The sequence below is a fragment of the Nerophis ophidion genome, linkage group LG14 (genome assembly GCF_033978795.1).
Source record: "Nerophis ophidion isolate RoL-2023_Sa linkage group LG14, RoL_Noph_v1.0, whole genome shotgun sequence".
NCBI classification, from domain to species: domain Eukaryota; kingdom Metazoa; phylum Chordata; class Actinopteri; order Syngnathiformes; family Syngnathidae; genus Nerophis; species Nerophis ophidion.
In genome coordinates, this window is record NC_084624.1 from 31320093 (window position 1) to 31336031 (window position 15939).

A 15939-nucleotide genomic window follows, 5' to 3' on the forward strand; every position below is an offset into this window, starting at 1 on the left:
TTTTATTATGCAGATGAACAATATAACAGAAACATTAAAATGGACAACAAACATTATTATTAACATAAAGTTAAAGTTAAAGTACCAATGATTGTCACACACACACTAAGTGTGGTGACATTTGTCCTCTGCATTTGACCCATCCCCTTAATCACTCCCTGAGAAGTGAGGGGAGCAGTGGGCCACAGTGGTGCCGCGCCCGGGAATCATTTATGGTGATTTAACCCCCAATTCCAACACTTGATGCTGCGTGCCAAGCAGGGAGGCAATGGGTCCCATTTTTATAGCCTTTGGTATGACTCGTCCGGGGTTTGAACTCACAACCTACCGATCTCAGGGCGGACACTCTAACCACTAGGACACTGAGTAGGTCCACAAGGCCTCTGAGTAGGTACCAACATACATAGATTATTAATTTAAACAGCAGAAGTTTGTATGCAAACTATAATAACGTGAGGCATTTTTTAGAACAATTCAACGAACCCTTTAAAGTTATCGCTATCTCAGAAACATGGATAAACGCTAGAAAAGGAATGGATTTTGACCTGGAAGGATATGAACTAAATTATATCAACCTAACCAACAAGAACGAAGGGGGAGTAGGTGTGTACATGTTGAAGAACTTAAGCTACAAAGTGGTAAAAAATATGTCATTAGCTTTTGATAATATTGAATGTATAACCATTATGTATAACCATTAAAATATGTAATGAAAAAAAGCTCAAACGTACTGATCAGTTGTATACATAGATAGACCTAAGTTAAACATTAATACGTTGAAAAACTGCGTTAAGGCAACTTTTACTGAAATCAGTCAAAAAATAACTTTATGTGGAGACTTCAACATTGACCTTGTGAATTCTAACAAGTCCATAGATGACTTTATAAACACATTGTACAGCATGAGTTTATATCCTAAAATCACAAGGCCAAGCAGAATCCCAGGACACATCGCCACACTTGTTAATAATATTTTTACCAATGATTTTGATAATACCACAAGTGTTTTGCCAATATCCAACATCAGGGATCATCTGTCAGTTTTCATAATTTATGACAAAACTACAAGAAGAGCAACATTGATGACAAAAATAAATTTCAAATAATATGCACAGAACAAAGTATGACAGCTTTCAAGAATAATCTGAGAGATCCAAGTTGGAACAATGTATATAGTGAAAATGATGTAGATGATGCATGTGGTAATTATTTAAAAACTTTTGAGGTGCTTTATGGCAAACACTGTCCATTGAAACAACTCAGTAAGAAGCAAAATAAAAACAATCAACCATGGATGACAAAAGGATTAAAAAATACTAGCAACAGGAAGAATACATTATATATAACATTTATAACACAAAGATCTACAGAGCCAGAAAACAAGTACAAAACGTATAAGAACAAGCTAACTGGCATACTACGAACACGTTGGAAAGAATACTACAGTCAATTATTGGACCGTAAAAAAAACAATATGAGAGCAACATGGGGCATCCATCCTAAATGGCATTATTAAAAACTGCGATAATCAGGATTATCCTAAATACTTCTCAGATGGAAATATAAAAAATGACAATTTGAACAAACTAGTTGAAAGCTTCAATAAGTACTTAGTGAACATTGGACCATATCTGGAGGAAATGATCGCAGATCCTGAGTCACTTAAGGACTTGAATGACACTATAGACAGAAATTTCCACTCGATGTTTCTCTGGGTGTGACAAAAGTGGAAATAATCTATATTGCGAATTAATGTAAATCCAAGAAGACCTCAACTGATTGTAACGGATAGTAACAATGATAATGATGATAATCACAACAAACACAACAATTAATATATATAAATAAATATAAGAATAATGATATACTAAAATAATAATAATCAAGAGAATACTAAATTAAAGAAAATAAACAATATATTTGTTGGTTATCTTTATAATTATAGCTTAACCCTTAGTATATTAGGGACTTTTTCAACCTTTCAGATCAATTATTGTTGCTATATTTTTTGAAATTGCATTGGTTGTGTTACTACGAATGGCATGATTTTTTTCCCCAAGTTTTTTTTTGTTATTTTTATTTTTATTATTTTTGTTTGAAATGTTTTCATACATCAACAATACACTGGGAAATAATGTCAGCCCATTAAAGTCCTGACCAGGAGGCAAAAGTCCTCAGGGATCCAAGAGTATATAAACACATTTTGGATTTTTTTTCCGACATATTTTTCTCTAAAATATGTGATATAATGACTGTGCCGTTTAACGTTCAAAATGTTAATTATTATGGTAGTAATGACTTTTTTGTCCCATGTTACTCAACGGTTATTAGGTTCGGAATCTGACACAACTTAAAATAAAACAATTAATCAAATTTGTGTTATTCCTAATCCTATGTATATTTTTACCTGAGTGCCCTAGCCCTTTAACATTTACTGTAAGGATAATAACTTATTTTAATAATAAAATAACTGACCATTAGATCAAACATGTATTCAAAACTTAAACAAACAACAACAAAACATGACATGTTAGCTATTTCTATTCAGCCTGATGTTGACTGAGAGATTTAAACAAAAAAAGTAAAAAAAAAAAAAAAATCAACACATTTTTTAGACCTTTTAAACTCTCCGAGGACTTTTTCGTCTTGGTAGCAGCTAACTGCTATTAAATTGTGTATACCCCAGAGGGTTAAAGATTATATATTCATGGTCGCCTGGTTCCTCCACTTAGGTGAGTTACATGGAAATCTACTGCGAGCGGGTCCGCGACTTGCTGAACCCCAAAAACAAAGGCAACTTGCGCGTGAGGGAGCACCCGCTGATGGGACCCTATGTGGAAGATTTGTCCAAACTGGCCGTCACCTCTTACAACGACATCCAGGACCTGATGGACTCTGGAAACAAAGCAAGGTAACCTTAAAGCAGGGGTGGGGAACCTTTTTGGCTGAGAGAGCCAACAATCCAAATATTTTAAAATGTATTTTCGTAAGAGCCATAAAATATTTTTTTTCAACACTGAACACAACTAAACGCGTGCATTTTTAAGTAAGACAAACATTTCTAGAGTATAATAGGTCTCTTATTCTTGCAAAACCATTGGTATTCTGAAGCTAACTGTGGAGGGGTGTGGCCTGCGGTCCTGCAGCGAAGCTGGGTGTTGCCAGGACCGGACTCGAAATCAGCGACAGGTGTGTAGATTGCCCACCTGGGCCTTGTTATCTAATCACCTGTCGCTCTGTTTAGAAGCAGCAGCCAGGAGGAGAGACGGGGTTGGGGCAGGAGCCAGAGTGCGAGCGAGAACGATAAAGAAAAAGACAATTGCTGGAAAGCAACTGAGAGACTTATTGAAAAATAAAAAATATTGTTACCCTGAAACAGGCTCTCAAGTTGGTCTGAAGAACTCCCAGGAGGGCGAGCCCTAAATTAACCAATAATAAATAAATCACTTCTTACCCTTAATGCAACTTCTTGAACAAGTGCGGTAGAAAAAGGATGGAGAGATTCAAATGCATGAGCATGTTTTATTTTTTGAACGATATTTTTAACACTTTGATTACAAGTGGAATTATTCATTACTTATCGTGTTAAGTAATGTCAGCTCAGATTTATCCGAGAGCCAGAGGCAGTCATCAAGAGAGCCACATCTGGCTCACGAGCCATAGGTTCCCTACCCCTGCCTTAAAGCAACAGTAAGAGATCATTCTTAGTTCTCTGTCTCGGCCTGTTGTGTAATCTCCATGAAGCCACTAAAATTGATCATGCATTTGTTGACTCAGTTGAAGTTGGTTTGCTATTTGATGGAAATTGGATGTACAGCAACTAAACAGCTCTAGAAAAATAAAACCCCATAGCTACTATTTTATATTCTTTATTTGCACATGCAGAGATTCCCCCACAGAGGTAATACTCTTTTTATATGCATGTTCATGTTAGACTGATACAAGTAAATAATTTCAAGTCATGTCTTGAAATTAAGGCTATTGTGCAAGCAATTCACACTTCTTACAGTATCATTAGCAGCCAATGAATGAGAGTCGTCCTGGCTAGTCCACAATTGTTCTAGTACAGGCCTGGGAAATTATTTTGCTTCGGGGGGCCAAATTTAGAGAAAAAATTGGTTCTGGGGGCCGGTATATCTATTTTTAGGAACGTTAATACAAAACCTCACAATAATGTCTGATTGAAGGCTAAAAACGTTATGACAGACCACCTTAAAGAATGAAATGGAATTTTAAATGTTTTTATTGAATGAGACACCCAGAATGTACATGAAATTAAACAATGTGGGATTTACAATATTAACTATGAAGGATAAAACACTGAATATTGACAACGTATGAACGTCACACCCCCTGTTGATCGACATATTTTACAATCAAACCAAATGCAACAAAAATGCAACAAACACAGCAAAATATGAATGCAAAGGGTAAAAAAAACCCCACCTACTATCTGATACATCTGATTTATAACAAATCTTTAGAACTTTGTTGTAAAAATCTCTTTCCACGTCTGTCCCTGACACCCGCATTTCAGGCTGGCCGCTCCGGAAACACTCTGTGGAAACACTGCCCACCCACACTGCTTGGTGCCTCGTCTGAGCTGCTGTGACTTAGATGACCATAGTAACTCGTATATCATGCAAAGCACAGATTCCAACCATTGAAATACTTTGTATAGTTCAAGACTTACAGTAATTTGAAAACATCATTGCACATCATAATGGCGGGTACAGTTTCCATCTAAAAAAAGATATTTGGGAATGTCCGGCGGGCCAGATTGAAAAGCTTAACGGGCCGCATGCGGCCCCCAGGTTTTAATTTGCCCAGGTCTGTTCTAGAAATGTAATGGAGGGGAGCCATGCAACCTATTCCGCTTTAGTCCGTGCCAGTGTACAATACCAGTCAAAACTATGGAGACGCTTTCCTATCCTAATGAACAGGAAAGAGTCTCTATATTTTTGACTCATACATTGCGGTTGTTTTAAAGCTAATACAACATAATAAGGTTACGTTCCTGTAACTAGTTTGAATTTTTACTGTTTATAATGCATCCCAAACACAGCACTGTGTGTTTTTTTTCAGGACCGTTGCTGCTACAAACATGAACGAGACCAGCAGCCGCTCCCACGCCGTTTTTAACATCATCTTCACTCAGAAGAAATATGACTCTGAGAGTGACAACACATCAGAAAAGGTTCAGACATGTTATGCCCGGAGATTTAAATTCGTTTTAGTGATTGTTTTTTTAGTCAGATTAATAACACTCCTAATCATGATCAATTACAAGTTATTTGCTTGCATGAATCAAATTTACTTAAGATGTTAATGTGTGTCAATTTAATGGTCAGAATGTCATAGAAGATTTTTAAATGTTTTACTTAACTGCAATTCATAGATTTGCTCCAAACTTGGTGACAATAAGTATAGTAAGAATTAAGTGCATATTTTGAAAGTCTTTGCAATAAAATAGCAAACTAAGTAGTTGGTACAGATATACAGTATATTATTAAAGAATGTAATAAAAACACCCATAAACAACTTCACAGTGCACCATTTACATCTGCATTTACTCTTCCTTACTTTAACCAGTTGTTTAAATAAATGTAAGCCACTTTTCGTTTTGTTGGCGCAGTTGGACCGAATGTGAGGTGTCACGCTATTATTGTAAAGCCGGAAGAATTGTGTGTGTGTGTGTGTGTGTGTGTGTGTGTGTTTGTGTGTGTGTGTGTGTGCGTGAAAGAAGGTGCCGGGACAAGAAGCCAGTGTGTTGACGAGAGACGTGATGCTTGTCAATCGAGAACTTGCCTCTCGATTCCCTTGTTATGGTCGGTCTTTTCTGCTTAGCTTCATCTAATTACAAACCCTCGGTTACACAAACACGCTTATTTACTTTTTCAGTTGACAGTGCTGGTCTCTTTTATTGTACAAACTACCGTTAGTTTGTATGATGCTAGCTGGCGAAATGAACGACATCTTGCAGCACTCAGTGTTCACAGTTAAGTGTCCGACGTGCGGCTGCTGTCCATTTCGATAATACAGTGATTAATTTATTTGTGGTAAAAGCAGATAAACTCATCCAGCATAGTTTGTTGTCCTCTGTTTGCTGTCCATGTACTGTAGGATTGATGCTAGCGACACCATCCTAACGTTCATGTTTTGCTTTAGGATGCTATTTTCAACCTGAGGTGCACCGAGGATAAAGTTAATAAACGATAAACAAATTACCTCAGTTTTATCTAAAGCTCCGTCTGAGTTTATTTTGATAAGCGTAGAGCACATCGCGCTAACTATTGTCAGGCTGGCATGGGGCATGGTCACTGCCTGTGCAAACACTGTGATTATCTTCATTCATTATGGTAACGTAATATTTCTTTATTGATTAATCACATGCATTAACGCGTTAACGTTGACATCCTTATTTCATTCCGATGTACTGTTTTTTTCTAAAAATACCTTTTATGTCTTCATAGGTCAGTAAGATCAGCCTGGTGGACCTGGCTGGTAGCGAGCGGGCCGACTCCACCGGAGCCAAAGGAACCAGACTGAAGGTGAAGTGTTGTGTTGACACTTCACATTGTGTCTAATCTGAGGTCTAATTTTTTATATATTTCATTTTCAGGAAGGAGCCAACATCAACAAATCTCTGACAACATTAGGCAAAGTTATTTCTGCTTTAGCTGAACTGGTATGCTATAAAGCAACACATACATTTATTGCAGTATACTGTATATCCTCTTATTCCATTTACTCTTTGTTTTTTTCCCCTGTTGTTTGACAGGACCCAGTACCAAACAAGGTTAGTAAATCAAACATTGCACATGTATTTTTGTTTTGTATATTTGTTCAACAAATTCAAACTCTTCTTTAGAACAAGAAGAAGAAGAAGGTGGAGAGTTTTATTCCATACAGAGATTCGGTCCTGACGTGGCTGCTGAGGGAGAACTTAGGTGTGTGCATTCAGTTGCAAGCCTTTTTAATTTGAATTGTTCGGATTTTTCTTGTATTTGCATTTGTCTTGTTTTTAGGTGGGAACTCTCGTACAGCCATGGTGGCTGCTCTCAGCCCTGCCGACATCAACTACGATGAAACCCTAAGTACCCTGCGGTGAGAGAAGGAACATGTAACAATTAGTTGTATTTAATTCTGAAAAAAAAAAAAGTATACGGACAAAAATATCTATTCTGCAGTTATTATTATGTTTTCATTCAACTGCTAGTTTTAGTAAGTATTAAAATATATACCGTGTTTGTAGGAATATAAGCAATTATTCTACTTCATTTGATGTGTAAATTACATACGGCTTTGTGCCCAGAATTTAAAATAATTTTACCATCCAACAAGCAATTATTTAGCCTTATAGATACTGTAATTGTCATATTTTTAACTAACTCAGGGCACTTTATTTAACATTTGGACATTTTTTTTTACCTTTACAAGGTAAATAAACCCCTTTTATACAGTATGTTATACATTTAAATTATATTATAAATCATTATCTAGATTTATATTTATATATTATGTTCATATATTTATATATTATTTAATATAATCAGCTGTTTATTCAGCTTATGTGTGTGTTTGTGTGTGTGTATATATATATATATATATATATTTATATAAATATATATATATAAATATATATAATACATACATGCATATATATGCATTATGCATGTGTACATACATTTATAAACATAAATATATATGTATATATGTATATACATATATATAAATAAATATATATATATATATATATATATATATATATAGACAGTATGTATATAAATGTATGTATACATATATGTATATGTATATCTGTATGTATATATATGTATGTATTAAACATTTACAATACAAATAAACCCCTATTACTGTATACAATATACTTTTAGATTATATGCTAGGATATAAATCAAGTGATTAATATTATTTATTTATTTATGCTATTATTTAGTCTTAAATAATACAAGCCTTGTCAGAGTTAGTTGGTGACGAACCCCAGGATGCAGAGAAGGAGGCAGGCATTGAGTAGGAAAACGTGTATTAATTAAAATACTAGAACAAGAACTAAGGGTGTACAACAAAAAGCGCGCACGAGGCGGATAACAAAAATAAAAGAGCTAGTTTGGGAGCTAGAAAACAAAAGGAGCTTAGCATGGAAGCTAGCAAAAACAAAAGGGCCTAGCGTAGAAGTTAGCGAGTAGCGAGCAGGTAAACAAAAGTCGTTACTAGTAGAATGAAAACAAAACGGAAGCAGGGAACAAAAGACAGTAAGCTACAAACAGATACCAAAATATAGCTTAACGCTATGCTGCAATGACACGACACGACAGGAGCGACAATACAATACAATAATCCAGCACAGACTGGCTGGGAAGGCAGGTTAAAATAGGAGCGGGCTGATTGAAACCAGGTGTGGCCAGGTACCAATCAGCCACAGCTGAGGGGAAACAGCGCTCAGGGAGAAACACAGAAAACAGACAAAATAAGAGCGCTTGACAGGAAACAAGGCTTCACGGTGGTAGAGGGGTTAGTGCGTCTGCCTCACAATACGAAGGTCCTGCAGTCCTGGGTTCAATTACAGGCTCGGGATCTTTCTGTGTGGAGTTTGCATGTTCTCCCCGTGAATGCGTGGGTTCCCTCCGGGTACTCCGGCTTCCTCCCACCTCCAAAGACATGCACCTGGGGATAGGTTGATTGGCAACACTAAATTGGCCCCAGTGTGAGAATGTGGGTGTGAATGTTGTCTGTCTATCTGTGTTGACCCTGCGATGTGTCCAGGGTGTACCTTGCCTTCCGCCCGATTTAAGCTGAGATAGGTGCCAGCACCCCCCGCGACCCCAAAAGGGAATAAGCGGTAGAAAATGGATGGACAGGAAACAACGACAGGAAAAACTAAAACCTAACCAAACTGTCAGGGACGAACCTGACAAGCCTTAGATAATTGTCATATTTTCAAGCGATTTAAGGCGCTTTATTCAATGTTTGAGCATTTTTTTAAACCTTTATAATCCAAATAAACCACTTTTTTATGTCATACATTTAAATTATATTCTATATTTGTAATCTAGACTAGGGTGTACCACGCCTCTCGCCCGAACTCAGCTGAGATAGGCTCCAGCTTACTCTTACCCGTAACCATAATGAGGATAAGCGGTTTACAAGATTGATGGATGGAATCTAGCAATTATTTAGCGTTACAAATAATTGTCATATTATCACTTTAGGGCATTTATTCAATACTTAATCGCTTACTAGAACATCACTAGAACATCATTAAGCATACAAAATGGAACAAGTCTTTTTAAGAAAATATACAATATTTCAAATCCAACATATGAAGAATAAACATTTTAATGTTTTTAAAATATGGTTATTCGTCTTCACTATTTTAGTTTTTTCCCACACATATTTTCAACTGCATGAACACGTTTTAAAGTGCTTTGGCCATTTATCCGTCTGAAAACCTCCTGCAGGTACGCCGATCGTGCCAAACAGATCCGCTGCAATGCCGTCATCAATGAGGATCCGAACAACCGTCTTGTGCGTGAGCTTAAAGAGGAAGTGGCTCGCCTCAAAGACCTACTGTACGCTCAGGGCCTGGGTGACATCATCGAGAGTGAGTGTCAGCACTAAAAGCATCACATGCTCACTTCCACGTGGAGCAAATACAGTCATTACCACTTCTGTGTGTGTCTCGGAGGGAGGATGCTAAGTCTTTCCTCCTCTTTGTCCTATCAGCATATCGAGGCAGTGGCCCCATCATCAGCAATTTGAAACGTGTGTATGCTATATATGTAGCGCAAGCACGCCTGCACTTTGCAACTGATAGAATGGAATTACAAAGCCGGCTTGTCTTCTTCCTCCTCATCAGAAAGCAAAATAACAAGCACCTAGGACAAACATTGATCACTCTCTTAGCATCATCCTTAAAATGATGCTGTAGATTCATATTTAGGGAGAATTATTAAAGCTCAACTCAGTACAGCTTTTGTAATTTAACTTATTTGATTGTGTACCAGTCCCTAATTTGTTTGGGAATACGTAGCATAACTAGGGACTGCGTATCACAAATTAAAACTGTGTACCACAAAGCAGTGATGACAAGGAGCTCATTATTTTGCATCCTCTTACTCTGTGGCTGTGTGTGTGCTTTAATGCGTGCACTTGACCTGAACAACTCCCACCAAATGAAATCTCATGCTGAAATGCTTTTCTTGTTTTTTCTTTTTTTAATTTCTCATAATCACGCTTGTGAGCTGGTGAAGTACAGACTGTTGACATATTATTGGAAAAATTAATGCGAAAAGAAAATGACAAAGTGTACCCTCAACGTGCAAGAGGAATGAACAAATGATTTATAGCAGGCGCGAACCAAGTGGGGCAGGCAGGTCAAATTTTGTCCGCCAAGTCGTTTCAATTGGCCATAGGGTGGCTTCCAAAATATATTTTCGTTTTAAACTCCTTCAAGCTCGCACAATAAATGATGACATGTCCACAAAGCGAACAGAGGCCATCTGTTGAAAGATGTGATCTCCACTATGTTATATATGGCAGTGTGGGGTTAAACTCCTCTTTCATGGGGCTACTGTATGCTTCAAATGCTGTATTTGGTCCATGGCTTATTTGCACATTTTCAATTTAGCCCTTGGAGACAAAAAGTTTGGGCACACATTTTTTATAGTGTCCACATGTGTACACTTTATCTAGTTCATAAAAATGTGCATTTAAAGCAGAATTTAATTTTAAATGTTAATAAAAAAACAAAAAAAACACCTTTTTTTTTGTAAAACAATTTTGTAAGTTTTTGATCAAACTGGAATTTAAATTTTTTAGTTGTTTAGTTTTTGTCCTAAAACTAATTCATAATTTTTTTCTGCAAAATACTAACTTTAGAATCATTAAAACTCAAGTGTATATTAAACAATAATAATTTTAACCTCATTAAAACTGACCTTGATTTGAACTCTTTACCTTTCATTGTTCAGGATCGTTATTATTACGGTGCACCCCAAGATACACTAACAATTAAGAAGTTGAAAGCGTGTGGCAATATATGTTTGATGTAAATTGTCATATGAAGCACCCTGTTGTTCATCAATTGACAAAACGGGGCACCTCTACAGATCGCAGGACCCTATGCACAGTGCGTCTTCGCCGTTTAGGGCAGGGTGGCCCTGGTCCCATATTGTACAATTTTTCAACGATTTAAAGTAAGTCCAGTTATAATGGTTTGTAAGTACGGCGGCCACACTCGAGCCTAAAGGAGAACTGCACTTATTTTTCGGAATTTTGCCTATCATTCACAGTCATTATGATGATAGATGGATTTTTTTTAATGCATTTTAAATATTAAATAAATTTGATCAAAAGTCCACTTACAATGGACTCAATGGAAACTGTTCAATTCTGCCTATTGAAAAAAAAAAACATCCAAACACCTCCATTAGGGTTTTATATAGATGATGTAAGCGTATATGTAATGTAGTACTGGGCCCATTTATGATAACATTTATTATTTACGTATTATGGTCATTTTAATTAAAACACATAACGAAAAAAAAAAATTCATTTCTGATTTCTGTTCCCTGCAGACTTTATGAAAGCCAACAAATATAATAAAATATCACTTACTGTGCGCGGCCCGTTGTTATTAGGATCCTGACAGTTAGGATGTTCATGTATTCCCATTTAGATGAAAAATGTCTCATAAGTACCATCTCCTAAAAGGTTGTCAATGTGTCCCAACTTGTCAGATTATATTCTCAGCCATCTACTTTTCAGGTGAGAGGCATGATTTATGATCTACAGTAAACTTATAGGGAGCAGGGAAGCAAGGAAGCAGAAGACCAAATCAATGACGTAAACATCTACACACAATGATGTGATCATTGCACTGCTTTGAATAGTTCGTCTGCGTTGGCGCTTATAGTAATAATATCACTAATACTTCAAGTCACGAAATGTAAATGGGGCTTCACGGTGGAAGAGGGGTTAGTGCGTCTGCCTCACAATACGAAGGTCCTGCAGTCCTGGGTTCAAATCCAGGCTCGGGATCTTTCTGTGTGGAGTTTGCATGTTCTCCCCGTGAATGCGTGGGTTCCCTCCGGGTACTCCGGCTTCCTCCCACTTCCAAAGACATGCACCTGGGGATAGGTTGATTGGCAAAACTAAATTGGCCCTAGTGTGTGAATGTGAGTGTGAATGTTGTATGTCTATCTGTGTTGGCCCTGCGATGAGATGACGACTTTTCCAGGGTGTACCCCGCCTTCCGCCTGATTGTAGCTGAGATAGGCGCCAGCGCCCCCCGCGACCCCAAAAGGGAATAAGCGGTAGAAATGGATGGATGGATGGAAATGTAAATGGAGTTTTGTTGGCGCTTTTTGAATGGTTATTTATGGGATTTTATGAGCGGAATAGTGGAGCTCCCATTGGCTCCGCTGTAAGTTGACTTTTATTTACGTTTATTTAATATTTAGAATGCATTAAAAAAACAAAAAAACATCTGTCGTCATGTGTTTTGTAATGATTGTGAACGAAAGGCAAAATTTAAAAAAAAGTGCAGTTCCCCCTTAATGCTGGATTTATGACAGTAAAAGCGCTTTTTGTAAGTCTTTATAGCTTTAATGCTAATGAGCTGTTGTGTTGTTCCAAGAAACACTTCGTGTGCTTTATCCACCTTTTACAAATGCGCTTGTCCAATATTATAAATGCAATATATCACATATAACAATATAATACTAAGGCGGCGGACAGGATTACACAAACGCCAGCAACACGAGCATAGCTCTGTGTGCAACAATGCTAGCATTGCATTATATTTTAACAACAACATCCTGCTATGTTATTGTATTCGCTGAAAAACAGAACAAAATGATCAAACTTACAGCTCCTGACGGGTAGTCAGTGCTTCTTGCTTTACTTTAAGATGTGTAGTAAAGCCTGTTATTTTTCACAAAGCTGTCCACAAAACTTTCGAGTGACTCTCTCAATAGTGGAGCAAAGAAGTGATTACAAGTTATTGTCAGATCATCATTAAAAATATTTTTTACATAAGGTGCTTGAAAGTTGTTTTCCTTTAACCTGTCATTCGTTTGTCTGTATGCATCATTCAGTAACAGCGTGGGTATGCCAATTACTTCTGCTTCTCCGATCCATTATTCAATTTATTTCAGTTTTCTCTTTTTCTTTTGTATTCCTCCCTCTTGCCCTCTTGTTTGCTTCCTCTTATCCATTGCGCTGCGTGTCCGTTCCCTACCTTTCCGTCTCCCTCGTTCCGGCATCTCTCTTTTCTGACAGACCTGTGCGATTACAAGAACTCTGCGAACGATCGCCAGGCTGTCAATCAAAGGGGTGCTCTTTTCGCAGTGACCAACGCCATGACGGGAATGAGCCCTTCCCCATCGCTGTCGGCCCTGTCCAGTCGCGCCGGCTCCATCAGCAACCTCCACGATCGTATCTTTAGCCCAGCGAGTGAAGAGGCCATAGAGAGACTCAAGGTGGGATATGAAGAAGTCCAAACATGAGTTCGCTTTACAACATATAATATAACACAGGTCATCAAACCTTGCTTTCCCTAACAGGAAACGGAGAAAATCATCGCAGAACTCAATGAGACGTGGGAGGAGAAACTACGACGTACAGAGGCCATTCGCATGGAGAGGTGGGTTTCTTTTTTTGCTTTATTATGTTCTCTGTCATTTGAATTACACTTACCGTATTTTTAGGATTATAAGCTGCACTTAAAATCCTTTCATTTTCTCAAAAATCGACAGTGCGCCTTATAATCCATTGCGTCTAATGTACGGAAACTTTTGGTTGTGCTTACCGGCCTCGAAGCTTTTTTATTTGGTACATGGTGAAATGATTAGTGTGACCAGTAAATGGCAGTCACACAAAAGAGATACGTGTAGACTGCAATATGACTCAAGTAAACAACACTAAAATATTATATGTCCATTGAAAATATAGAACATTACACACAGCTCTCAAAAATCTATCAAAATGTTGTAGTACGACTTTGGTAAGCTATGAAGGCACACCGCTTGATGGATTATACTGTGCTTCAACATAAGAGTATGATTATGGTGTGTGTGTATAAGGTAAGACATATTATCTGGCGTTTTGTTTCGCAAAATTTGTGCCCGTCCGCCTTTGTAGTCCGTGTCGATTCCGTAGTCGATAAGCTTCTTCTTTTTCTCCATCCTCTTGTTATGGGACATTCATCCTCCGCTGTTGCCATTTCTAATATAAAGTAGTGTAAAGTTCTTACTTATATCTGTCAGTAAACTCGCTATGAAAGCGCTAAAACATACCGGTGTAGTGAGTTTACATTATTCACCTAAGGAACTTTAGTTATTAGAGGGTTCCGGTTGGACGATTTTTCACGGGACACATTTACGTCCTTGTTGTTGCACTAGTGAGACATGGATCAGGAAATGCTCCTTCGTTATTGATTTAAGTAAAGTCTGAATGTCATTAAAACAGTTAGCTCCATCTTTTGACACTCCTTCCACTACCGTCCTTGCACGCTACACCGCTACAACAAAGATGACGGGGAGAAGACGCTATCGATGGTGAGCCACGTAAATAAGACCGCCCACAAAACGGCGCATCCTGAAGCGACTGTCAGAAAGTGGCTTCAAGGTGATCTGTAAAACAAAATCTATGCAACATTTTGACCAAATAACCCCCCTTACATGTTATGTAGACCACAAGGAAATATTTTCAATTTAGAAAAAAAAAAGAATATTACCCCTTTAATGCACCCTACAATCACCTTTTGTATGAAAATAGACCTGACTTGACCCGCTCATCTGCAGTGCGCCTTATAATACGGTGTGCCATATGGTCCAGAAAATACGCTACTCAGCTTCTTGATTGTTGTACCTGAAATACAGAGAGAGATGGTAGATGCCCGTGTCATATGAATTACAGTACCCAATTTTAGCATGCAGCGTGTTTAACAGCTAAAACTTCTTTCAAAGTGTTTGAATATGTGTTGATGCTAACACTACGATTATTTACTGCAGAGAGGCTCTATTGGCTGAGATGGGTGTTGCCATGAGAGAAGATGGAGGCACTGTTGGTGTTTTCTCCCCGAAAAAGGTGAGGCCTCTAATATTGTGGGATGATTCTAATGCCTTACGGATGGATACTTGTATTGCAAAATGTCAACATAATCTTCGTTGGTTCTTCCATCAGACGCCGCATTTGGTCAACCTGAACGAAGATCCACTGATGTCGGAGTGTCTGCTGTATTACATCAAAGACGGCATCACCAAGTAAGTTTTGATTTTGAGGGAGTACTGTAATCCCTCGATTATAGCCGTTAATTGGTTCTGTGTCTGACCGTGGTAAATTAATTTCCATGAAGTGCGAATTAATAATTAGTATGAGCCTGATCTACTAAGATCCAAACACCAGGCGGTAAACAACGTGTGCAAAATTGCGTCTGCTATAAGTGGGTGATTAATGTGATCAACCAAGACGACATGTGCAATTGATAACTGCTGCAGTCCGCCCTATTTACATGAGGATTTTGCGTGTACTACACGACTTTCCCCAGAGAAACACTCATTTATTGCACATTCGTGTTATGTGGGGTGTTTTTCAACAGATCCCACTTTTTTAGCATGCTGAAGGTGCGCCTCATGTAAGATCCTGGTAATAACTGCGAGTATGCACTGGAATGTAACAGATGCAGAAAAAATGTTTTGCTCAATAGACGATATGTTTGATATTTTTGTTTTTGTCAGTCCAAACAGTATATGTTGACAAGTATACGTACAGTAGGACCAACCTGCAGACCGACCACCTCCTTTCTCACAGTGATTTCTCCAGAGCTGTTAGTTTGCACGTCTTTAATACTATACATGCAAAACAGTAGCCGCAGAACAGTTTCAGCCTTGATAGATCACACTGTGTGTACTAATA

General features: G+C 37.9%; 1 protein-coding gene across 22 annotated transcripts in view; it reads left to right on the top strand.

Annotated features, from left to right (window-relative positions):
- kif1ab (kinesin family member 1Ab) overlaps window positions 1-15939 on the top strand; it is a 59759-nt gene that overhangs the window by 12223 nt on the left and 31597 nt on the right. For 8 of the 22 annotated variants that reach the window (XM_061920396.1, XM_061920395.1, XM_061920400.1 and 5 more), the window contains 12 exons: window positions 2733-2911; window positions 5086-5197; window positions 6474-6551; window positions 6623-6688; window positions 6782-6799; window positions 6872-6950; window positions 7029-7107; window positions 9480-9622; window positions 9745-9783; window positions 13303-13502; window positions 13587-13666; window positions 15036-15287. In XM_061920396.1, coding sequence (XP_061776380.1) covers window positions 2733-2911; window positions 5086-5197; window positions 6474-6551; window positions 6623-6688; window positions 6782-6799; window positions 6872-6950; window positions 7029-7107; window positions 9480-9622; window positions 9745-9783; window positions 13303-13502; window positions 13587-13666; window positions 15036-15287 — 1325 coding nt within the window. The remainder of the gene's footprint in view (window positions 1-2732; window positions 2912-5085; window positions 5198-6473; window positions 6552-6622; window positions 6689-6781; window positions 6800-6871; window positions 6951-7028; window positions 7108-9479; window positions 9623-9744; window positions 9784-13302; window positions 13503-13586; window positions 13667-15035; window positions 15288-15939) is intronic. The other 14 variants (XM_061920403.1, XM_061920405.1, XM_061920414.1 and 11 more) reach the window with 5 other exon arrangements.